Source organism: Arachis stenosperma, chromosome 6 (assembly GCF_014773155.1).
Source record: "Arachis stenosperma cultivar V10309 chromosome 6, arast.V10309.gnm1.PFL2, whole genome shotgun sequence".
NCBI lineage: Eukaryota > Viridiplantae > Streptophyta > Magnoliopsida > Fabales > Fabaceae > Arachis > Arachis stenosperma.
This window is the reverse complement of record NC_080382.1, coordinates 141,594,679-141,622,296: the sequence shown is the minus strand read 5'-3', so window position 1 is coordinate 141,622,296 and position 27,618 is coordinate 141,594,679. Positions and strand designations below refer to the sequence as shown.

The 27,618-nt window shown below is 31.9% G+C and overlaps 2 protein-coding genes and 1 long non-coding RNA gene across 3 annotated transcripts; 2 read left to right on the top strand and 1 right to left on the bottom strand.

The window, feature by feature from the left end:
* The first annotated feature begins 2,709 nt into the window (after positions 1–2,709).
* Positions 2,710–4,618, top strand: LOC130933035 (uncharacterized). Its single transcript, XR_009067580.1, has 2 exons — positions 2,710–3,030; positions 4,306–4,618. It is a non-coding gene; the product is annotated as an uncharacterized LOC130933035 (long non-coding RNA).
* A 13,373-nt stretch (positions 4,619–17,991) lies between these two features.
* LOC130936186 (ethylene-responsive transcription factor ERF016-like) lies at positions 17,992–19,104 on the bottom strand. The gene has a single exon (XM_057866218.1). It carries the CDS (start codon positions 19,091–19,093, stop codon positions 18,359–18,361), a length of 735 nt encoding a protein of 244 aa, XP_057722201.1. The 5' UTR covers positions 19,094–19,104; the 3' UTR covers positions 17,992–18,358.
* A 2,786-nt stretch (positions 19,105–21,890) lies between these two features.
* LOC130934863 (glycine-rich RNA-binding protein blt801-like) lies at positions 21,891–26,067 on the top strand. The gene is made up of 3 exons (XM_057864388.1): positions 21,891–22,076; positions 25,788–25,862; positions 26,008–26,067. The coding sequence occupies exons 1-3, from the start codon at positions 21,891–21,893 to the stop codon at positions 26,065–26,067; spliced, it is 321 nt and encodes a 106-aa protein (XP_057720371.1).
* The last annotated feature ends 1,551 nt before the right edge of the window (positions 26,068–27,618 follow it).

Here is a 27,618-nt window from a genome sequence, read left to right as displayed (position 1 = left end):
CTAGGGCCATCATTTCTCAAGATCATTCGAAGCTGGATTCCAACACAGTTGCAGAAGCAATAAAGCCATTGGTAGAAGTTGACCCGTCTATAAGGGTGAAATGAGTGATTGTGGAAGTACAGTTAAAGTTTAACTACACCATTAGTTATCGCAAAGCATGGTTGGCAAAACAGAAGGCAGTGGAGTCAATTTTCGGAGGGTGGGAAGCTTCGTACGAAGCCTTGCCGATATGGTTTGAGGCCATGTTGCACAAGGAGCCATCCGCAGTTGTTCATTTTCAAACAATGCCTGCATATTAGGGAGATGACTTGGTTCCTAATATTCGTGTACTTCAGCGAGTCTTCTGGAGTTATTACCCTTGTATTAGAGCCTTCACACATTAATATTGCAAGCCAATAGTGCAGGTAGACGGAACTCATTTGTATGGAAAATATAAGGGTTGTTTGTTGGTTGCAGTCTCACAGGATGGCAACAACAACATCGTGCCGATTGCATTTGCGATAGTCGAGGGAGAGACATCTGAGGCCTGGCACTTTTTCCTGAGTAACTTGCGACAGCATGTTGTGAGACGTGACGGTGTGCGCCGTATATCCTGAGTAACTTTTTCCTCCCAGAGCATTCCACATGTTCTGCATCAGACATATAGAGTCCAACTTTCTGAGGAAATTCAAGGCTCCGTATCTGCAGAAGCTTATCGTCAACATAGGTATGATAGTTACGATTACATTTACTCCTGAACTCAGTTATTATGATGAGGTTTTTTATGGTGGGTCCTTTTTTAATTGACAGGTTACTCTCGAACAATTCGCGAGTACGAGACGCGTTATCAGCGTTTACGTGAGTGGGGTGAGGCTTATACCAACTAGTTTGATCGAATTCCGCATGAGCAGTATGCTTTAGCATTTGATGGGGGATATCGATGGGGTCATATGACAACCAATCTGGTGGAATGCATCAACTTGGTACTGAAAGGGGCTCGCAATCTTCCAGTCACTGCACTTGTTAAGGCAACGTTTTACAGGTTTAATGAATTGTTCACCCAGAAAAGAGCCGAGGCTGAGGCTCGAATTAATGCAGGACATGTGTTCTCTGAGCTTGTAACCTCCAAACTGCATGCAAATCAGTGGGCAGCTGGTAACATTCAAGTTAGTTGTTTTGACCGACAGAATGAGGTATTTGAAGTGCGTGAGTGTCCTAGTGGTGTGGAGTATGCAGTGGATCTCCGTCAACAACGGTGTGACTGTGGTGAGTTCCAAGTTGACCGGCTTCCGTGTCGACATGTGTTTGTTTGTTGTGCAAACCAAAGCCGGTGTCCCGTAAATACCCATCCACTATTGAATTGTACTGATCCGGCGGCATGTAGTGATCACATTGCAACATTCGAGAACCCTAAACACAAACATAATATTAATTAATTATCAAATTAAATTGATCAAATCAAAGTTTTATTACTAAATAACCAGTTAAACGTATCCACAACCACAACCAATAAAAATAATAATAATAACAATACTGTTAAAAAAATAACTATCATATTATATACTAATATTCAAGTAACTATTCAATTATGTTCTAACAACATACATACAACAATAAATCAATTATTAATCCTTTATTAAATATTTATGTTATACTTATAACAAAAATAATTAATTTAATAATTTTTAAATCATAGTAATTATTTTACTATCCTACGAACGTTTAATCCTAAATAAATATTTTACTACAAAAATTTATTTATTACTAACAATTAATACTAACTAAGGGCCGTATTCTATAAGGGGTCGTATTCTAATAAAAATAATAAAACCATCCGTATGAGTTATTATTATTATTATTATTATTATTATTATTATTATTATTATTATTCCAATAAATTCAATAATAATAATTAATATTAATTATTTTATTTATTATATCTCCATTTTTAATAACAGTATTATTATTATTATCATTATTTTAATTATTTTGTTAATAACAATAACTAATTTATTATTTTATTATAATTTCATAATCCTTTTTTCTAAATGACGTTATTACACTAATCTCTAATCTCTGATCTCTGCATCATTATAATAATCTAACATTATTAATTCCTAAAATTATTTTAATCAGATTAAAATACTCAGACACACTATTACTAACTAATTTCTAACATTATCATCATAATAATTTACTAATCTCTAACTTAATAATAATAATTATTTTACTTAGAATAAAGTATTCTACAACAAAAACTTACATAGTTAGGATGATTAAGATAATTAGCAATGTGGAGCTCCGGACGATTAACATCTTTTATTCCTCTTCTTCTTCTAGGCATTGTTAGAGAGTGGTCTAATTTTTTTTTATTTAAAACTTCATCAATGGAGGGCCATGGAAAAGCTGCTGGTGGGGTTGAAGAAGAAGAAAGTTTGTGTTGTTGAAAGTGAAAGAGAATGAGAGGGGGCATTCAAAGATCACCGAAGTGTTGCTTAGGGGTGTTCAAAACCGAACCAAACCGACCTAAACCGATTAACCGAACCAAAAAAACCGAAAACCGAATAAACCGAAAACCGAACAAACCGAAAAAATGACGTTTTGCTGTTTTTATTGCGGTTCGGTTCGGTTTTCGGTTTTAATCATGAAAACCTCAACCGAACCGAACCAAACCGGTATATTAAAAACCTTACAAAACCAACCCCCCACCCCCAAAACGTGCGTGACCTAATCCCCCCACCCACAAATCCCCAATTGCCCCAAATGTAAACCTTGCTCTCGCACTCTCAGTCTCGCACTCTCGCACTCTCAGTCTCGAGCTCAAAGCCCTTCCTCCCACCACCTGGTAGCGCCGCCGAAGCCTTCTTCACAGCGCCGCCGAAGCCTTCTTCACAGCGCCGCCGAACCTTTCCTCCTCGCGGACACCACGACCAAGCCCCAGCCAGCACCACCCTCGTGGAGTCAGGGTCGTCGACACACACCGGCGCCACCCCAGCACCGTTTCTGGCCACACGCAGCACCGAGCCACCCAGCACAGCACCAACGTTTCTGGTTCAGTTCATTGTTTTATTTGTTTTTCATTGTTTAGGGAAATTTATTGTTTTAGTGCTTTACTTGTTATTGATTCATTGATTTCATTTTTATTGATTCATTGTTCTGATTGCTGGTTTTCTTTGAATATGAATATTTCCCCTGATTTTTATGATCTAGGTTTTATGAATCTTATGATCAATTGATTACAATAATTGTTCAATTTTCTTAACTACCCCATGGGGTTCAGCTTTTCAATTGTTGAGAATTCTGGAAATTTTGATGCTTGATTCTCTTGTACAGGTGGCGCTTTCCCAGCTTCGATTTGGGATCTCTTTTTTAAGCTTATAGTTTCTCTGTGTTTTTATGATCTTATTTGGTGCATAAAATTAATATAGTAGCTGAATTGATTTGATGCCGATCCCATCTGGTTCCCAATTTTTCCCCCAATACCATTGACATCCAAAATATGAACTATTAATGCTTTTACAGTTGTTCACAGCTTCTAATGACTAATCAACTTTTCATACTGTAATTATAGTAGACACTTCATTAAGATTGTATAATATGGGACTTTTTGTTAAAACGAAAAAAAATTGTAAAACTTTGAGATTGTAATGGGCACTTCAGTATTATTGTTTGTATATTGTTGTTCAATTTTCGTTTCAGTATATATTTGTTGCTGGTTTTTGTTCATTGTTTAATTTATTTGTTGTTGATTTATTGAAATTGCTCCTGATTGTTGTTCATGGTTTAATTTACTCGTTCTTGATTTCCTGAAATTGCTTCTGATTGTTATGTTGTTCACTGTTCATGGTTCAATATTCAAGCTCAGAGGATGTCCTTAACAATTAACATAGAAAGCTTTTCCTTGTTTTGGGTGGTTGCCTGCATTTTATGAATTATCCAATTATCTAATATCTAGTTTTGTTGTTTTGCTTTTTTATTGTTGTTTGTTGATTCATTGTTGCTGACTTGCTATTATTGTTGATTCATTGTTCAATAAATTTTATGTATTTATATCTGTTGCGCTCTTCTCAATACTATTTCGGTTTTTTCTTCTTCCTTCCTTGAATATGTTTCACTTTTATTTCTATTCTGCTGTCTGATTTTGTTGAGCCTCTACTTTTACTTGGACTTTCCAACACCATTTCTTGTAGCTTTCCATTCGATTCAAATTCGTGGCTTTGTTGTTATAAATTTGTTCTTGATTATTGATTGTTGTTTTTGGTTCACTGCCATTATTAAATCTCTGGCTGATTGGCTTTGTGGTTGGGTTTTTCGGGTTGATTGCAGTGGTTTATGTAGGGGTTCTTTGTTTTAGACTTGTGAAGGCTAAAAGAATTCAGGACATGGAAAGACAGGCCAATGAAGATCTGGTTCTTGAAAGTAGATGGGTTGGCAACAGTAAAATGCTTTCTGCAGTTGTCACAAGAACTCAGCCAGTTCTTGAGAGTGGTGTTCAGTAGTTTTTGTTTTTGTTAGTATTGGTTCAATTACTTTACTGCTTTTCTCTTTGATAAACAGGGATCTTCTATTATTATAAGCAATGAAGAAAGCATTTGTATCTTCATCATAACATGAAATTCCGGTTTTCTTTTTATACTAAGATCACACTACCTTGTTATATTCTTGCTCTGAAATTGAGGTTAGGGTTTGTGAAATGGGGGACAATTTAGGGTTTGGTCTCTTTTAAATGTAAATTATTTTTTTTATTTTTTTTGTTTATTTAAATCTTTTTTAATAATTAAAAAACCGAACAAATCGAACCGAACCAAACCGATTTTAATTGGTTTGGTTTGGTTCGGATGATCTCGACAAAAAAACCGAACCAAACCGAACCGCAGTCTTAATAAACGATCGGATCGGATGACTTTTTCCTAATTAACCGAACCAAACCGCACCGCGAACACCCCTAGTGTTGCTACAAGGGGGTGGGGGGACACTTGCATACGTGACACCTGGCTGGGGGCACAAATCGGACCGTCCGATTTGTGTTCCCTCCCAGCCCCGAAAACGGACTGTTTGATTATCGTACTCAAATCGGTCCGTCCGATTTCTTCAGCCCAGCCGTCACATCTTCGTGAAGCACCATGGACGCCCATAACTTGGTTATACACCAGCTCCTCCCCAATATATAAAATAAAAAAGTGGGTTCATTTGGCCTTTTATCCATTTTTTAAAACTAAGTTTGTCTTTTAATATTTTTTATATTTATCATCAGAGTCTTCAAAACACATCCTACAAAGGAGAACGGCTCCCCCGGAGGGATTTGGGATATTATCTTTGAGGACTATAACTTAAATAAAAAAAAAAAAACATATGCTATATTAAAAATTTAAAATGATTAGATATATATTTTTTTAACAAATATAGTATGTGATCCTTCTATTTATTTTATTAACGTATCTATTATAAAAAAAAGAAAAATTAGATAATATAAAGAGAAAAATACTTTTACAAACTTTGATGGCGGAGAAAAAAAAATAGTAATATCATATTACGGGTGGTTTACGTAACAGAGGTTCGCTTATAAATTGAAAATCTTTTTATTTTGTTTTCAATCAAGTCATCCAGATAGAATAACATAATATTTTTTGAATAGTTTTCTCCTATATATATAGAGAGAAGTGTATTCTCTTTTTGTCATGAGAAAGCGTTATTGTAGTCTCCTTGTGACAGAGAGAAGTTGTAATTCTCAAAGAAAGTTATTCAATTGTTTTCATATTTTATCAAATTTCTAATTTTTCATCTCTATATTTTGCTGTGTCATTTGTCTAGTACCTAACAGTGGTATCAGAGCCAAAGGTTACTGATTAATATATTTTTTTCTTTGCTGCGAGTTACTGTCTAAAAACAAATGGCAGCAAAGTATGAAATTCTAAAATTCAGTAGGAGTAAAGACAATTGTGTGACAACAATTGAAGGTAGACCCACTAGAATAATTACAGATAAAAAATAGAAGGAGATGGACAACAATGCTGTTGCAAACTTACACTTGGCACTAGTTGACTCAGTTTTATCAAGTGTAGCAGAGAAAAAGACAACAAAAAAATTTTGGGATGCTCTAACCAAATTATATGAAGTCAAGTCACTTCACAACAAGATATTCTTGAAGAGAAGACTTTATACTCTTCGAATGAGTGAGTCCACATCGGCAACGGATCACATCAGCAATCTAATACGCTTTCCCAACTCTCATTGTTGGAATATACCATAGCAAAAAACGAACGTGCAGAACTCTTACTTCAAAGTCTACCAGATACATATGATCAGCTTATCATTAACTTAACTAATAATGTTTTGACTGATTATCTTTCTTTTGATGACATGGCTGCTGCGGTTCTTGAAGAAGAATCTAGGCGTAAGAATAAGGAAGATAGATTAAAGAACTCAAAACAAGCAGAGGCTTTGTTGATGACAAGAGGGAGATCAATGGAGCGTGGTTCCATTGAAAGTCAAAGTAGACCAAAGTCACAAAGTAAGAAGCAGGTTAAATGCTACACTTGTGGTAAGAGAGGGAATTCAAGAAAGATTGTTAAAATAAGAAGAGTATAGAGAAGGTTCCAGAAGGATCAAGTTCTCAAGGATGTGTTGCGAGCACCTCTGATGATGGAGAAATCCTATATGGCAAAGCAACAATTGGTTCTAAAGGTAGCAAACAGCTCACTAATGTTTGGATTGTTGATTAAGGAGCAACATGGCACATGACTCCTCATCGTGATTGGTTTTGTACATATGAACCTATCTTGGAAGGATCGGTGTATAGGAAACGATCATGCCTTAGAAATTATTAGAATGGGTACTGTCAAAATAAAAATTTTTGATGGTTTTATTCGTTCACTTCAAGGGGTAAGACACGTGAAAGGCTTGAAGAAGAATTTGTTGTCGATTGGGCAATTGGATGAACTTGGTTGCAAGACCCATATTGAATGTGGGATCTTGAAAGTTGTTAAAGGAGCTCTTGTGGTAATAAAAGCAGAAAAGATTGCAGCAAATCTATACATGCTTATGGGAGATACTTTACAAGAGGCAGAGACATTAGTTGCTTCAGCAAGCCGAGAAGAAATGACGATGATATGGCATTACAAACTGGGCCACATGTCAGAACGAGGCTTGAAGATTCTTGTAGAACGTAATCTCATTCCTGGGCTCAAATCGATAAACTTACCGTTTTGTAAGCACTGCGTTACAAGCAAGCAACATAGATTGAAGTTTGATAAATCAACTGCTTGGAGCAAACACATATTGGAGTTAATTCATTCTGATGTGTGAGAATCACCAGAGATTTTCCTAGGAGGAGCCAAATATCTTGTATCGTTTATTGATGATTACTCTAGGAGGCTATGGGTGTACCCAATCAAGAAGAAGTCAGACGTGTTTGCGATGTTTAAAGAGTTCAAAGCAAAGTTAGAACTTGAATCCGAAAAGAAGATCAAGTGTTTAAGGACAGATAATGGACGAGAATATGTCGATGGTGATTTTTTAACATTTTGCAAGCAAGTAGGTATTCAATGGCAATTCACAGTTGCATATACGCCTCAGCAAAATGGTGTAGCAGAGCGAATGAATATAACTCTCCTAGAAAGAGCATGAGCTATGTTGCAAACTGCAGGTTTAGCCAAGTCTTTTTGGGCAGAAGCTATTAAAACCGCCTGTTATGTGATAAATCGGTCACCATCAACTGCAATTGGGTTGAAGACACCAATGAAGATGTGGCAAGGTAAACCACCTAATTATTCTTCTTTACATATATTTGGTTGTCTTGTGTACGTGATGTACAATTCTCAGGAAAGAACAAAGTTGGACCCAAAGTCTAGAAAATGTATATTCTTGGGTTATGCTAACGGAGTTAAGGGGTATCGGCTGTGGGATCTCACTGCTCGCAAAGTAGTTGTTAGTAGAGATGTGATATTTGTAGAAGATGAATTGCAAAAAGAATAAGAAAATGACAGCACTGTTAAAGAGATAACCACTGTTCAAATAGATAAAAAATGCAAAAATGTGATCTTTCTAAAGCAGAACCACAACACGAAGAACAAGAAGCAGAAGCTAATGACATAGAAGTTCGTCGATCCACTCGACAAAGAAGAACACCATCATGACACTCAAATTATATTTTGACAAACCATGATGCATATTGTCTTTTGACAAAAGATGGAGTATGGAGGCTATGCGCAATCTAAACGCTTCTATGTGGATGACAACAATGCAAGAAAAAATTGAGGCATTACATAGGAACCATATCTGAAAATTTGTTGAACTTCCAGCAGGTCGGAAAACCATTGGTAACAAATGGGTTTACAAGATCAAACGAGATAGTAATGATTAGGTGGAACGATATCGTGCAAGATTGGTTGTCAAGGGATATGCTCAGAAAGAAGGTGTTGACTTCAATAAAATATTTTTTCCAGTGGTGAGACTATAGTAGTTTTGGCTATGTTTGCTGTAATTAATTTACATCTAGAGCAATTAGATGTAAAGACTGCTTTTTTTCATGGAGAATTTGAAGAAGAGATATATATGCACCAACCAGAAGGTTTTGAAGAACAAGGTAAAGAAAACTTGGTTTATAGGTTAACTAAATCTCTGTACGGTCTAAAGCAGGCGCCAAAGTATTGGTACAAGAGTTTTGATTCTTTCATTATTAGCCTTGGATACAACAGACTTAGTTCAGATCATTGTACCTATTACAAGAGGTCTGGTGATAATGACTTCATTATTCTACTGTTGAATGTGGATGATATGTTGATGGTGGGTCTCAACAAAGATCAAATCCAAGAATTAAAGGCACAGTTGGCTAGGGAGTTTGATATGAAAGACTTGTGACCAGCAAACAAGATTTTAGGGATGCAAATCCACCAAGACAAAAGGGATAGGAAGATTTGGCTATCACAAAAGAATTATTTGAAGAAGATCTTGCAACGCTTCAATATGCAAGAATGTAAGCCAATTTCAACCCCACTACTTCTTATGAATTTCAAATTATCCTCAAGTATGTGTCATAGTAGTGAAGCAGAGATGATGGAAATGTCTTGAGTACCGTATGCATCCGCAGTGGGAAGCCTTATGTATGCCATGATCTGTACAAGACCAGATATTGCTCAAGCAGTTGCGGTGGTAAGTCGATTTATGGCAGATCCGGATAAAGAGCATTGGAATATTGTTAAGAGGATCTTGAGATACATCAAAGGAACCTCGAATGTTGCATTATGTTTTGGAGGATCGAGATTCATTGTCAATAATGGATATGTCGATTCAGACTTTGCAGGCAATCTTGATAAACGAAAATCTACTACAGGATATGTGTTCATGCTTGCAAGAGGAGCTGTGAGCTGGCTATATAAATTACATGCTGTTGTAGCTTTATCTACTACAGAAGCTGAATATATGGCAGCTACACAAGTATGCAAGGAAGCTATTGGATCCAAATGTTGATGGAGGAATTCAAGCACAAACAACAAATTGAAGATTCTTGTGTATTATGACCGTTAGAGTGCCTTGCACATTGCAAGGAATCCTGCCTTTCATTCAAGAACAAAACACATTGGAGTACAGTATCACTTTGTTCGGAAAGTAGTAGAGGAAGGAAATGTTGATATGTAGAAGATTGACACTAAAGATAACCTAACAGATGCCATGACAAAATCAATCAACACTAAAAAAATTGAATGGTGTAGATCTTCAATATGGCCTATCAAATACATGAGCAACACAAATTTTTGAAAATTTACCAAACCTAGCTTTAAGTGGGAGATTGTAAATTTAGTAAAACTAATTATAGAAAAGGAAAAAATAAAAGAAAAATTAAATAATAAAAGGAGAAAAATATTTCTAAGTAATAGCCATCAAACTTTGATGGTGGAGAGAAAGAAAGAATAGTAACCTCATGTTACAGGTGGTTTACGTAACAGATGTTCGCTTATAAATTGAAAATCTTGTGGTTTACGTAATAGAGGTTCGCTTATAAATTGAAAATCTTTTCATTTTGTTTTCAATCAAGTCATCCAGATAAAAAAACATAATATTTTTTTGAGTAGTTTTCTCCTGTATATGTAGAGAGAAGTGTGTTCTCTTTTTGTTAAGAGAGAGTGTTATTGTAGTCTCTTTATGATAGAAAGAAGTTGTGATTTTCAAAAAAAATTATTCAATATTTTCATATTTTATACAAATTTCTAATTTTTTATCTCTATATTTTACTGTATCATTTGCTACCTAGCAACATATACACAAAAAATCAATCATTGCATAAATTACTTGTATAAAATATAAAATAATTTTGTCAAAAATATGTTCAAATATATTTTAATGGTTGTTAATTCTAATATCTACGGTATTATTGATGGTTAATAATTACGAAAAGGAAAAGTATTTAATGTACTTTTAACGAACACTTAATTGTAAAAAAGAAAACTTTATTGACACTACTTTTATTAATGTTTAGCTATCATTGATGGTAAAGAATAAATGTCAATAAATATTTTTTTTAAAATAGCCGTAAAAGATATGCTTTAAACCTTTTCTAATAATACTAATTCTTTTTGCGACCATAAAAAATATATCCTATCAAAATAACTATTTTTAGCGGTTGTAAAATCGCTTATTTTTCTTATAATGAATTAAAAATTGGACAATTTAGGATAATTAAATTCTTAACTAAGATACACAATCATAAAGATGAGAAAATAAAATAACAAATAAACATATGTAATGCTTAGCTAGTTATGTATGAGATGCAATTTGTAAACAAATAAATGAATATAAAATAAGTTAATTTTGATAAACAATAACTATAATATAAAATGAAATGAAGTATTTTATCAAGGCTACTAAATTAGCTATGATGTATTTATATATAAATATATTTGTTGTTTAATTCATTGTTAATGTATATTTTATATTTTAATATATATTTGTTACAAAAATACTCTAGTAAAATGGTTATTATTTGTATACTATTAGCCGTGTTAAGTTCTTTATTCTGGTGATTGTTGAGATTAAATTAGTGAATATAATGATAAATTAATAACTTGATAAGTGATTATTAAACATATATGTATATATGTTTAACAATTTAGTACATAATCTTTAACAATAAAAAACAAATATGTAATTAAACTTATTTTGTTACACTTAAGGTGTATTTTTATCCTGTAGACCTTGTTATTGATTTCTCAGAAAAGATTAATTATAAAATTCTACTTGAACATTTCTTAGTTATCATTATCCTCAGATAATTGCGATGAAATTAAACTTTTTCAAAAAGAGAAAAGTTTATGAAATTCAGTTTTTACGTTAATAGAAAAAAAATAAACAATAATGCCATCAAAACTTTATAAAACCCTAATAATATAATTAAAAAGCAAAGAGAATATGTTTTATATATGATTTTTTATTTTTTGTTGTCATTTTATATATATCGAATCATATCTAGACAAAAAATTTATTAAATTTTATAATGATAGATAAATGCAAAAAAAAAGGAAGTGAATGTATGTATATTTTTTATAATATAAAGATTTTATTTTTTTGGGGTCCCTAAGGTATAGGTCGAAAAATTTTTCATCCCAACCTTTTTTTCATACAAAATGGTCCCTAAAGTTTAACTTGGTTTTAAATTTTTGGCAGCAGAAGCAGAAGCAGAGGTGAATCGTGGACAACTTCTTCTTCTTCCCTTTCTCCTTCCCAAGAGCAAAAACACTCTCTTTCTCTTATTTTTTTATTTTATAATTTTTTTGTTATGGGTAATTTAGTCCAAAATTTTAAGATTTAAATAAAAAGGACGATTTTAAAATTTGATTTTTAACCTTAAAAACGATTTTATATACTAAAAAAATCGGCCTATATCTTAAAAACCAAAATCGTACTTAACACTTTTTTTATACATGTGCAATTGTTTGCTAGGTAAATGAATGATGTCACTTAACCTTTATGTTTAGAGCTATAGGTTGTTAGTATAGTGTAAGTCAGGAGCTGTTACATATAGTACATGTTAGTAGCTTAGTTAAATTTATCAAGTGAAAAGCTCACCAAATTCATTACTGTTGGTTAGTTAGAGAGGCTTTGTTCTACTATAGCTGAGGTGCATTGTAGAGAGTGTATATATATGTATGTAGAGTCTTCTAATAACTAAGATTCCCCATTTTATCTTATCAAGTTTCACAATTGCATCTTTTTCTCTGAAGTTCTCTCTCGAAGGTGCTGCTGCCCACACCATCAACACCTTTTAACATGGTGCGGTGAGTGTAAAGTGTGGCAAGTACTGAGATTCAGATTGAGGAAGATGCAGCTTGATCTGAAATCTTATCAATTTTGCAAGAACTCAGTTACGGTAATGGTGATCCAAATTCTCACTTTCTACCCTCGCCTTGCGATCTCGATCTGGATTTCAATTTCAGTCTCGAATTTAACATCGAATGACGCTAGGGTTCGCGATTTCTTCTCAAATTGTTGATTCACACTCTCTGTGGAGGTTAGGGTTGGCGATTTGGTCCGACCTCTTTCTTCCAATTCTCCGTTCAACATCTCCCCTATTTTCTCCCAATCCTTCTCCAAATTCTCAAGTATGACCTCTTTCTTCTTCTTCTGATTTCTTCTCTTCCTACAAACTCAAATGACAGAGCTTGATGAGAGTGTGCTCCCTCTCACTTCCTTCAATTGTGAGGCAGTAACTCCGATTAACGAGATTGTAGGAAGAAGGTTGTTCACTCGTGATTACCCGATGGAAGGTGTCAACGCAGAGGCGTTCATGAACTTTTTGAACCAGATCACAGCATTTCAAGCGAATCTTAACAAGAAGAACGCCAAACCGAATCAAGATTCAACAAGCATTTACTACCTTCATCCATCTAAAAGTAGTGGTACACCTCTTTCCACTGTTACATTTGATAGTAAAAATTATGGTGACTGGAGTAGAGCTATACCTTGGGGGCTGAAGGGAAAGAACAAAATAAGGTTTGTTGATGGTAGCCTGCCTAGGCCTGATAAGGATGATGAAAATTTTGAAGCATGGGATAGATGTAATACATATGTTGTGGCATGGATTAATCACTCTCTTAGTCCTGATATATCATGAAGTGTCGTCTGGAACACTGTGGCAAGCAGTTTGTGGACTAAATTGAAGCGCAGATACTGTCAAGAGGATAGATTTAGAGTGGCAGAATTACAGGAGGAGCTTTTTGCAATTAGGCAAGGAGACCTTGATGTTACATCTTATTTCACTAAGTTGAAGACTATTTAGGAAGACCTTGAAAGTTTTAGATCTATTCCTGACTGTGATTGTTAGAAAAGTGTAGCTATGGCCTAGGTATAATGTGACAATATAGAATTGAGGATCACGTAACTCGGTTTTTGAGAGGCCTAAATGAGCAGTTTTCGAATGTTAGGTCTCAGATTATGTTGTTGGATCCACTCCCTGATATGAATACTGTACTCTCCATGTTGACACAGCAGGAACGCCAATTCCTGAATAAGGACATTAATCCAGAAGTCAAAATTGCCTATGCCGCTACTCCCTCAACACAGCAAACCCAGGAAATGGCAGGGGAAAAGGAGGGGTAGAGGCGGAAGGAGTCAGGGAGGGAGAGGATAGGTGCAATGCTCGCACTATGGAAAGTTGGGTCACAGTATTGACGTGTGTTACAAGAAACACGGCTACCCACCGAACTTCAAGGGACACAATACTGCAGTAGGAGCTGAAAATTTTGCAGCCTCCCTAGTCACTAAGGGTGATTCAGAGAAGCTCAATGAAAAGAACCTTTCATCACGTTCTGCTCATTTGGAAACGATTGCCAGATTGGGGGTGACACGTTGGAGTTCACTCTTGAACAAAAGCCTAGGAGAGCACTCCCAAAACATGAACCTGATGGCATCAAAGGTTTTACCCGATATACCTCATCAAGGTAATTTGTTGCATCCGGCAGTTCCTCCTCTAGGAATGGTGGGAACAATTTTGCATTTTAAAACCAGCATTAATGTATTAGATGTTTCTCTAAATAAATTCTTGTCTTGGGTAATTGATACAGGTACTACTGACCATGTATCTTATTGCTTAAGTGATTTTATACATATAAACAAGTAGCTCCCATAATAGTTAAGCTACCCAATAGGGCCTGGACCACAAGCACTATTATGGGAACTATTATTTTTTCCAATGAACTTCTACTGCATAATGCTTTATACATTCCATCCTTCAACTTCAAACTAATTTCGGTTTCAAAACTCACTTCCAGATTGCATTGTCAAATGATTTTTGCTGACACAAAATGTGAGATACAGGATCTGAGCTCGATGAGGACGATTAGAGTAGCTAAGGAGAATGGTGGTCTTTACATATTAAATAATGAGGTTTCGAAACTCCCATGTCCTAGTGCACAAGTCTGTTTAATTGTCAATAATAATCATAATAATCATATTTTGGATCCTTGTATATGGCATTACATGTTAGGACACTTACCCGATGATAGGCTAAAACAGATGAAGCGAGATTTCTCCTTCATCTCATTAGATAATAAAGCAACTCTGTGCGAAGCTTGCCATTTTGCCAAGCAGAAACGACTCCCTTTTTCTATAAGTAGTTTTCAACCAACTGTACTGTTTGAACTTGTACACATAGATATTTGGGGACCTCTTGGTGTACCTTCAAGCAGTGGTCATAGATATTTTCTCACCATTGTAGAAAATAAATCTCGGTATATATAGGTGTATTTGATGAAGTTGAAATCTGAAGCATGTATTTTACTTCAGCATTTTGTAACTTTCATTCAAACTCAGTTTAATAAATCAATAAAAGTCATACGGTCTGATAATGGTCCAGAATTTCGTATGGAATATTTTTTTGCTAAAACTGGAATTTTGCATCAAACTTTTTGCGTTGAGATACCTCAATAGAATGGAATAGTGAAAAGGAAGCATCAATATATCCTTAACATTAGTAGAGCTCTTCTATTTCAATCTCAAGTTTCCCACTGTTTTTGAAATTTTGCTCTCAAGCATGCTGTTTTCTTGTAGAACAGAATTTCTTCAACCTTTCTTAAGAATAAATTTCCATTCCAAATTTTACATAGTTCTCTCCCTAATCTAATGCACTTATGGGTGTTTGGTTGTCTTGCTTATGCCGGGACCCTCAATGCTCATCGGTCTAAATTGGAACCCCGAGCACGGAACTGTGCATTCCTTGGATTTAGAAAGGAAACAAAAGGATATGTGATTTGAAATCCAAAAAAGTTTTTGTCTCAAGAAATGTTGAATTTTATGAAAATTACTTTTCTTTTGCACAAAACGAGCACAAACAAACACATATACCCGAATCTAAAATTACCATGCCACTTACACCAATACCTGAAATGCTAGAACCAGAACATGACCCCTTTTCATATTTCCAAACTGGAAATTGGCCAAGAGTTATTGAAGATAACTCGATAAGGCCTCATGAGGACACTTGTGAGCCAAACATAGAAAACATCCATCCAAGAGACATTGAACATAGTACACTTAGAAGATCTACAAGGGAGAAACGACCACCCATTCATTTAAAAGATTTTGTTTGTGTAAGCACCACCATTAACAATGTTGGGTCCAATCGGTCCATCAATTACAACAAAATTAGGTATCTAATTTCAAATTTTGTGTCATGATTCACTTTTTACATTGCGTAAGGCATATTCACTTGCACTGACCAATGATGTTGAGCCAAAATATTATGAAGAGGCAATCTCATAATCTTGTTGGCAAGAAGCCATCAATGATGAGCTCAAGGCTCTAGAATTGAACAAGACATGGAAGCTCACAACTCTACCACATGGAAAGAAGGTGATTGAAAGCAAGTGGGTTTTCAAGATAAAGCACAATCCGGATGGTTCAATAGAGAGGTATAAGGCCCGATTAGTGGTGAAAGGATACACACAAGTGGCTGGTATCGATTATTTAGACACTTACAGCCCAGTGGTTAAGTTGAAAACATTGAGGATTGTGATGGCTCTAACTACTATGAAGGGTTGGATGCTTAAACAAGTCGATGTGAATACTACTTTCTTGCATGGAAAACTCAAGGAGGAGGTATACATGAAGCCACCACAAGACTTAGATGTTGAAGAAGGAAAAGTTTGTAAGCTAGCTAGAAAGGTCGTTATATGGGCTTAAACAAGTAAGTAGGGAATGGAATCACGTGCTACACTCAGTATTGGTAGAAGTTGGGTACACCAAATCTGCATCCGACCAGTGTTTGTTTACAAAGGGGACAAAATTTGGTTTTACAGCATTGCTGGTATATGTGGACGATTTGGTGATAGCGGGCAATGATGAGATGGAAATCAACCAAATTAAAGGAATCTTGGATGAGAAGTTCAAAATCAAAGATATAGGAGATCTCAAATTCTTCCTAGGAATGGAGGTTGCAAGGTCGAAGAAGGGAATTGCTCTCTATCAAAGGAAGTATGTCATGCATCTTTTAAAGGAGACAAGGTTCGAAGAGTGCAAGCTTGTGACTACACCTTTAGACTATACAGTGAAGCTATCCAGAGAAAAGGGAGAGCCATTAAAGGATTACTCGGACTACAGAAAGCTAGTTGGTAGGCTGTTGTACTTAGCCAACACCAGACCAGATATCAGCCATGCAGTGGGGAAACTCAATCAATTTTTGGATTGTCCGACCACCCAACATATGTAGGCAGCACATCATGTGCTTAGGTACCTGAAAGGAGCACCGGCAGCAGGGTTGTTCTTCACTTCAGAGGTAGATTACAATCTGACTAGGTTTTCAGATTCAGACTAGGCAGCATGTCCAGACACAAGAAAGTCAATTTCGGCTTATTGCTTCTATCTAGGAAACTCATTCATATCGTGGAAGAGCAAAAAATAATTAACAGTGGCATCTTCATCCTCTGAGGCTGAGTATCGAGCTTTGGCAAGTGCCACTCGAGAATCACAGTGGATTAGTTACATATTAAGAGACTTGCAGGTTCTCCTTTTCAAGGCTATTAACATCTTTTGTGATAGTCAATCGGCTATATACATTGCATCCAATCCTGTTTTTCATGAGAGAACAAAATACATAGAAATAGATTGTCATGTGGTAAGAAATAAACTTCAAGAAGGACTGATTCACTTACTGCCAATTTCGACTCATGAGCAAGTGGCTGATCTGCTCACTAAGGCACTTGCACCCACAGTGTTTAGTGGGCTACAGGACAAACCTAGAATGCTGAACATATGTGCTCCTAACTTAAGGGAGGGTATCACTTGACCTTTATGTTTAGAGCTATAGGTTGTTAGTATAGTATAAGTTAGGAGCTGTTATATATAGTACATGTTAGTAGCTTAGTTAAATTTATCAGGTGAAAAATTCACCAAGTTCATTACTATTGGTTAATTAGAAAAGCTTTGTTTTATTACAGCTGAGGTGCATTGTAGAGAGTGTATATATATGTGTGTAGACTCTTCTAATAAGTAATAACTGAGATTTACCATTTTATCCTATCAATTTTCACAATTGCATCTTTTTCTCTGAAGTTCTCTCTTGAAGGTGCTGCCCACACCATCAACACCTTTTAACAAATGATTTTCATAATATGAGCATATCCAGGTTTACTCAATTAAAAATTTTGTACTTTTCATATATCAACTTACTTTTTCTCACACACATACATACATACATACATATATATAAATTAGAGGACTATTAGAATTTATTATTTTTGTCATAAATTAATTATTAATATTTAAAAAATATAAAATAAAATATATTATTAAATTACTACTAGACTAAAAAAATTAAGTTGATGACGAAAAAATAAATGATTTCTAACATTTTTCATATATATATATATATAGAGAGAGAGAGAGATATATATATATATATATAGAGAGAGAGAGAGAGAGAGAGAGAGAGAGAGAGAGAGAGAGAATTTTGTTGGATAGTAACTAAGCTATCTACACAAACCCATACAAATATCTATGCATTTATTATAGATTTAACTTAATATGAACAAAAAAAGTATACGTATATAGTTTACAATATAGTAGTTTATCATAAGTACAAATCATTATAATATAGTACTAGTACAACTAGTCAAATACATATCACTAGAATAGAAATCATAAGTAGGTATCTTATCAGATATTGTTGGTATTTTTTAAGGGAGAGGGCCGGATCAAAGTGCTATTAATCAGACTAAAAAAAATGGCACTAAAAAAACTTGGCCACGTTCCACAATAATACCAATGACATGTGGTATGGTACTATATATTATAGTATATATATATATGATGTAAAAAAAAAAACAAAGATACTTGTACTGATAATTAAGAAACTTGGCATAGTGTATGAGGGATTTAGGGCCTGCAAGGTGAATCAAAAATTCCAACTCCAAAGGAATGAATGGTTAGAAAGAGCATCATCATCAGCATCACCATTATTGTTATCCTCAAAAGTTGTTGGTGGTGTAGTAGTATACAAAAACTCACCTGAGTGCACCTTATCTATCCCTCCATAGTAGAGGCCAAAATCATAGCCAATAGTGTTATCAAAATTGGAATCATTTTGATCATCCAACACGTTCAAAAATGTCCAATCCATGTCCCCATGGTCCACTTGCACGTTATTATTATCATTGTTGTTGTTATTATCATTATTATTATTACTCCCATCATAATCACACACAGAGCTTGCACTATTAGCGCCATTTTGTGATGACGGTTCCTCTTCTTCCTCAGCATCAAAATTATTGGCGAATTTGGACGCAACTTGTTGAATTTCATGGTGGGAGAGAGAATGGTAGTGACTTACATTGTTGATCTCCAAATGAAGAGGCGTGTCGGGGAAGTTGAAACTGGCGTGGCGGCCGCGAAGGCAGTAGAGGGCGGCGTCGAAGGCTCTAGCCGCCTTTTGTTGGGTGTCATAAGAACCCAACCATATCCGTTCTCGGCTGTTGGGAAGCCTAATCTCCGATACCCATTTGCCCCATTTCCTCTTCCTCACACCTTTGTACATCTTGCAACTACTTGAACTAGAATCTACGACTCTGTTCAAAGTAGAGTTTTGCAAGGTTGAATCAATGTTAGGTGTAGTAGTCATGGTAGTAGACATGTATGTGTATGTATGGGTGTGGGGTTTGACGGCGGAAGGGTGGGGAGTGTGGTTATATAGTAGCCATGGATGAACCAGATTTTGAAAATCAAAACGTGTTGATTTTAAAGACTAAAGTGCGTAGAAAGAGTGGGCACGTGGCTAATCATAGGAAGTTGATATCGCTGCAGTGACGTAGGGTAACGCGGTAGGACCAACCACAGTGAAAGAAAAATTCACGTGCGCAAATTCTGGGTTCAACTTGACAGGGACTTCCAAATAGAATATAACCATACACTACATCATAATTATATGGAAAAGATCGAGGAGCCAATGAAATATTTATACAATGTGTATAATAGAGATTTATAAAGTATTAGAGATATAATTATTAGTGTTATGCTTATTTATCAGCTGAAACTTTTGGGATGAGTGATATCATAACATAATATTAAAACATTAGATCTAAAATTATTGTTCCTAGTACTCAAATAATTATTTTAGATAAAGAAGAATCATTGTATTATATAATCACCTACAACCAATCATATAACTAATTTTTAAATTTGTTATTCAGAAACAGAAATAATACGGGTATTATAATTTTAGTCTAGCTACACATCTAAAAAGTATTTTTGGTAATCAAATTTAATTAAATTAATTTAAACCCAACAAAAATCATTTTCGTCACATCAGCATGTATATATGCACATATTTTTTTTTTGTCTTTTCCTTCTCCTTTTCCATTTCATCCTCTTCCTTCTCATTCTTATTTTTTTTCTTTTTGTTTTTTTTTTAAATTTGTGTATGTAGGTTCTCCTCCTCCTCTTCTTTTTTTTTCTCTTTCGTTATCATCATCACCAACAACACTAATATTTTGCTAACATTTTTATTGATTCTGATTTTCTCTGGTACCATCAGTAAATAATTTCGGTTTATTTGTGAATTAATTAATGTTCACTTGATACTGCTAATAAGTATTGACTAAATTTATTATTTTTTAAGTAATTTCAGTTTATTTCTTAGTTTAATTGATGTTCATTTGGATTTAAAAATAAATTGTATGTATGTTTTTTATTATTAACTTCTTTTGACTGCTTGTTCAAAATTAAATTAATTTTAGTTCATTTGTGTCTTAATTAAGGTTCACCTGATGTTGTTGATAAGTATTGACCAAATTTTTTATTCCTTAAGTAATTTTGATTCATTTTTTAGTTTATTTGATGTTCATTTAGATCTAGAAATAAATTCGATGTGTTTGTACTAATTGAGGTTCACTTGATATTGTTAATAAGTATTAACCAAATTTTTTAGCAAATATATATATATATATATATATATATATATATATATATATATATATATATATTATCACTTTATTCAATTGTATTAGATTTCACTCTATTCCATTTAATTAGTTTAGATTTGAACAAGCAGTAAAAAAACTCAATTATCAACAAAAAATAAAAAATACATCAAATTCATTTATGAATCTAAATAACCTCAATTAAACTAAGAAATGAACCTAAATTACTTAAGGAATAAAAAATTTAGTCAACACTTATTAGCAGCATCAAGTGAACCTCAATTAGCACACAAATAAACCGAAATTAGTTTAGATTTGAACAAACAATAAAAAAGACTCAATCATTAATAAAAACGCATCGAATTCATTTCTGGATCCGAATGAACCTCAATTAAACTAAGAAATAAACCAAAATTACTTAAGGAATAAAAAATTTGATCAATACTTATCAACAGCATCAAGTGAACCTCAATTAACACACAAATAAATCGAAATAAATTAAGAAATGAACCGAAATTATTTAATGATGACATCTGAGAACATCAGAACTAATAAATATGTTTACAAAATTTTGGTATTATTGGTGATAACGATAACGAAAAAGAAAAAGAAAAAGAAGAAAACGCAATATTAGAGGAGGAGGAGGAGGAGGAAACGTGTGATTTAAAAAGTTGTTATAACAACTTGGTTAGCCTTGGTTAAATATTTTGTTTAAATACAGAATTTTATTGTTAAAATTTATTTTTTTAAGGGATAAGTACGATTTTGGTCCCTAATGTTCAGGGTCAGAATCGAAATCATCCATCTTGTAATTTTCGATTTAAAATCATCCTTAACCTTTTTTTCGTATTAAAATCGTCATTTTAAATAAAATTTTTAATTTAATTCCTAAACTACCCCTATTTTAATAAATAAAATAAAATTTTAAAATAAAATAAATATAGAATAAAAAAAAGAAAGAAATGGATCAGAGAAGCGGGGTGGGTGGGGACTGGGGAGAGAAAGAAAGAAAGGGGGGAGGGGGCCGAGAAAGGGGGTGGGGGAGGGTGGAGGGGGGAGAGAAGGGGGACGCACCGCCGCCGCACCGCCACCTGCCGCCCGCCGCTTCTTCTTCTTCTTCTTCTTCTTCTTCTTCTTCTTCTTCTTCTTCTTCTTCTTCTTCTTCTTCTTCTTCTTCTTCTTCTTCTTCTTCTTCTTCTTCTTTTCTTCTTCTTCTTCTTCTTCTTCCCGCCGCCGCACTGCCGTTCACCACTTATTCTTCCCGCCGCTGCACCGCCGCCCGTTTTTTCTTCTTCTTACCGCTGACCCACCGCCGCACCGCCGCTCGCTAGTTCTTCTTCTTCTTCTGTGAATTTCTGGATTTCTTCTTCTTTTGTTGTGGAATATTATTGTTGCTGATTTGTTGATTTATTATTTTCTGTTTGTTAATTTGTTGATTTGTTGTGGAATATTATTGTTTCTGCTTGTTGATTTATTGGGGGTGGGAAAAGAGAATACGGGGAGGGGGAGGGAATGGGTGGAAGGGGGAGGGGAGGACGCGGGGTGGGGGTGGGGGGAAGGGAAAGGGGGGAGGGGGACGGCGGTGGCGTTGGTGGTGGTGGAGTGGCAGTGACTGTTGATGATGCTGATGGTGGTGATGATGATGATGCTGATAATGGTGGTGGAGTGGCAGTTGGTGGTGGTGGTGGTGGTGAAGAGGTAATTATGTTGGTAGTGGTGAGGGTATTTTTGTCCAAAAAAAATAAAAGGACGATTTTAATATGAAAAAAAACGTTAAAGACGATTCTAAATCGAAAATTAGAAGAGGGACGATTTCGATTCTAACCCTCAACGTTAGAGACCAAAATCGTACTTATCCCTTTTTTTAACCATCACTTATCTATTTATTTAATTCTTTTAATTTTAGTCTAATAATTCAACAACGTACTTTATTTCATACTTTTAAATATTAATGATTAACTGATGGTCAAAAATAATAAATTCTGATAACTTTTTAACATTTTTCATTCAAAAATTTATCTAGATATATAAAATTTTTAAACACACGTATATATACACATAAATCAATATAACATATGTATATAATTATATGAAAAATACTAATAAATTATCAAAATTTATTGTTTTAACTATCATTTAACTATTAATAATTTTTTTAGCCTAACTAGTTCCTCTAATTTATTAATTTAATAATATATTTTATCTCATATTTTTAAATATTAATAATTAATTAATAATTAAAAATAATAAATTTTAATAACCTTCTAATATTTTTTAATATTATTTGAAAGCTGCTGCATCACCTCCAAAAATCATATGGATATGATAGCATAAGATTTATCAATTAGATAAAATTTAAAATGCTAAATTTATACAAAAAGTTACATTATTTTTTTTTAAGTGAGGTAGTGACTTTCAACCTTGATTGCATATATATATATGGGGAATGTTAGGGGATAATGATTTTATTGAACAATGTGAATAACCACCAATCAAATAAAAACACATGATACCTCTAAATTAAATTTCTAAATTTTAATATTAAAATAACCATTCGTACACTAATAAAATGAACATCCGATATATCTAATGTTTACATTGTTTAATATTTTTATTATTTACCTATACTCTTTCTATATATATAATGAAATAGAACATATATTAGATTTATCAAATTCAGATCGGCATCAACAAATAATTCAATAATCATTCTTTTTTTATTTAAAATATTTATAAAATACTATGATAACTCCGTTGTTTTATTATTTCGTCTGTTCTTCAACAATTTTAAAATGTTTTTTAATCAAATAATTAGAATATATATATATATATATATATATATATATATATATATATATATATATATAATATTTTTGTATAACATAAATATTGTTTAAATCTCCGACTTTATAAACTCCCACTTAATAGGTAAGCATTTGCTACCAATGGAATATATATATATATATATATATATATATATATATATATATATATATATTAAATCGCAATTAAATTTTAAAGATTTTGATTACTTTAGATTAATTAATTTTTTAAAAAAATATTAATTTGGTCTTTTATAATAACAAATAGTAGACATATTATATTTTTCTATTAATTTATTACGTAAAATTTATCAGTAGTACTTATATGTATCTTTAACTATTGTGACGTGTTTATTTATAAAAAATTATTATATAAATAACAACTTTTAGAACAAAACTCTATCTATTTTAATGGAATTTGTGATAAATAAAAAATAGTTGATAAATATTATATAAAAATTCAAAGAATAATAAATATTTTATTGTCTAAAATTATATTATTTTTATATTTATATAACAATAACGGAATATATACTACTGTAGATAATAAAATATATCAATAAATTTTTTTTCGGATTATTTATTAATAAAAGAATATATATTTATTATTTATTATCGTAAAATATTTTTTTTAAAGAGTACTTAAATCAAAATTTTCGAACATCTTATCGTCACTTTATTTTTTGTATAATGTAATTTCCTTTTTCTCTACTGCTTCTAGTTAGTTTGTTAATAGGTGGGGTACCCTTTCAACATGGGAATCCCACTTCTCTGACCTTATGGGTTATATGATCTAATGTCAACAAGTATCTATTTTTGTAGGTTTATCTTTTTTTTTAAATATTTTAATATTTCCTATTGAGTATTTTTTTTTTTAACGAGAAAATTTTATTAATAAACGATAAATTTCTGCAAGTTAATCACTGTTTTAAGTAGATAGATTGGACAACTCCTAATTCTTTTAGATATTATAGGTAAGCTTTAAAAGTCCATTTACAAGTTAAAAGAAATGCTAAAGAATCTATCACTATCACTAGTCAATAAATTATTACATGTATAATTTACTTAAGCGGACGAGTAAGCTGATCACTCAACCAATCCAAATTAATTTTATGTGTCTAAAAATATTTCATGACATAGTATTACAATTTCTATACTTAAAATCTAAAATTCGATTGTTAGTTTGCTAACCTTAAAAAAAATTAGCATAGACAAATAAAAAAAGTTTATAAAAAATAATGTAAATCTAAAATAAATTCTTATATAAAATTTTTATAATTGATTTTTAGTAAATATAAGTAATATTTTTATTAATAAGGTTAAACATAACAGTTTTTTTATTTTTGTTTTTTCCCTAAAAAAATGACTCACTGATGACTTGATCCCAAAGGATTAAAAATGCTAGTAAATAAGTCTTTAAAAAAAGTCAATATGAATTCTATTTTCTTAGTTATTTAGTACTAGAAAACCATATTTTATAAACTAGTTTGTCAACTCATTAATATTTTAACAACTACATTCAAACTTTATATAAACCTCTTATCAGAATTTTAGTTCTTATTAGTAGATCAAATTGATAAATTTATTAAAGAAAGGTCAAATTTTATATAAACATCTCACCCTTTTTTTCTCTTTGTTATTATATATTATAACCACAGAATAAAAAAAATTCAAAATAAAAAACAACAGAATACAAAAATATAAAAAGACAGCTATACTGATTATGTTATATGCATTTAAATTATCACTGATAAAATAAACTGAGTGATATATATTCTTTTGATTTTAAAAGCATGTATCTTATAAAAAAAAGTCACGTGGTGTTAAAAAAAATAAAGACAAAATTAAATTATATATATATATATATATATATATATATATATATATATATATATAAACTAAAAATTAAAAAGTGGGCGCAAACCCGCGCTGGCAATTTGATTGTGAACCATGCAGTGTAAAAAATAAAATAAAAATAATTTATCTAAAATTTTTAAAATTTAATTATTTTATAATAAATTTTATTATTTATTCAACATGTATATATAATATTAAAAATTTGATTAAAAATAATAAAAATATTTATTTGTCCCCCTAAATTCATTAGGGAAAAAGTTGAACTTATTATTGATAAATAATTTAGCGGCAACTACTTAATTAATTTATTATACTTTATAATTTGTTACAAATGAAGCTGAGGGTAACTAATAAGTACAAAATAACACTATTCCAGGTTAGAAGGTCAACTGAACATCAATCAAATTAGTCAAAAAATGAATATTATATATGTTTTATAAAGGTCAATTATTGAACTATAATATTGATATTTTAAATATTATATATGTATTTGTTACATCTTTCAATGATATGAATTGAGTTTGAAGATGAAAAAGCTTATATTAGAAGAGACATAAAATCAAAATTTTGTTTAATTATCGAAGATTTTATAGAAGTCATGGTTCTTTTGCAGCTGATTTTATTATTACCAAATTCAAATATAAAATAATTGGTTATTGAAAGAAATAAGTATTTTTCTTATATATTACCACTTGTATGTGGTCATATATGTTGGCAAATTGATATGCAGCCCAGTAATGTTGTCAGAAAATTATTGACAGGTTTGGTTCCCAATTCCCGCTACTCAATAGTCCTTCAAACATGTGTAAGTGGAAAAGATAAATTTGAAAAATTAAAATAGAAAAAAGCTAATAAAGTAATTAACTATTTTTTTTTATATGGAAAAAATATTGGTGTTTTTGTTAAAAATGGGAGTATTTGGTGTAATTACATATGAGTGGATTTTTTAGGTGGAAAGTCAACATGTGGGAGGCGTGTTGCAATACGTGGGAGGCGTGTTGGACACGTAGCAGCATTCTGGCCAACACGTGAAGGGCGTGTTGGACACGTAACAGTATCTTAGCCAACACGTGGGGGGCGTGTTGCACCACGTGAAGGACGTGTTGGACAATATCCACAATACTATAAAATATTTCAAATATCAATATTTAACTAAAACACCATCTCTCTTTTCATATTAAAAATAATTTCTGTAATTTCTAATTATATATACATATATATTATTAAGTGATTTTGAATGTCACTTAATATGATGGTAATTGAAAGGGGTACAGTAGTGTACTTGTCTTTGGAGAGTACTGACGGCGATGAGTTCCACATGGTTTTAGTCACTATCTATTAAAAAACGGCGGCACTACTCCTCACTTAGAAGTTTGAAACAAAACTTGGACCGGATCAAACTACTATTAATTTTTGTTCTTAATGTCTCTCTCAAGTCTCAAGGGAGATTGATTCTCTCTATTTTTTAATAATTAAAAAAATAAAATATAATTTTTTACTACTAATTTTATAAATAAAATTAAAAATAAATATAAAAAATAATAATAAAAAATTAGTGATTATACTTTATATTTTTAATTTTTTTTAATAACTAAAAAGATTTATTATCCTCAATTTATTAGCATACTAACAGTTATTTTGCTATGAATTTAAATTTTATTTAAAAATTTGTATTGACTAATAAATTATTATATATATAAAATAAAATTTAAATGTAATATTTTATTGTTGATGAATAAATTACTATATATATAAAATAAGATTTAAATTTAATATTTATTTAAATAAGTTAGTAAGCTAACTATTAGACTAATTTAAATTAATTTTAATATAGATTTAACTATAACAATATTATTGTTGGTAAAAACTTTTAAATATTTATTTTAATAAATATATTAAAAATTTAATTTTTATAGGTTTAATTTAATTTAGTGTAATAATCTAAATTAATCATTAAAAAATTAATTGTATATTTTAATTTCTAACAAATTTCAGCTAGCAAAACAATTTCTATTTTTTTTATTTTGATATGTAAATTAGTCTACTAAAAAAATTAGATAAACTTATCAATTATTATTTTAAACAGATAGAAAAATCTTTAAAAATTCTTGAAATTTTTAGATTAATTTTCCAACACAAACAAGTATAATATGATGTAGGGACTTTTGTTTACGAAATAAAATTTTTAGTATTGATTTAGTAATTAAAATTTATAAATGACTAAATTATTCACCAAAAAATTCTTTAGGAATTGATTTGTGGTATTATGTAATTTTAAATTATGGCTTCTTAAAGGATTTTTTCAAAAATTAAATAAATTAATATTTTATTTATACACATGTGTTATTAATATAGTTTAAATTGATTTAGAAGATAAAACTGATATAACTTATTACAATTTTAATTGAAAATTAATAATTTTAAATTATAAAATATTAAATTATTAAATTTAAAATTTAAAATTTAAAAAAAATATAATATAAATAAGTCTAATTGAAATTGAATTAAAAAATAGGTTCAAATTAATATAATATATAGTCGTTTAAATCTCAAATGGGTCG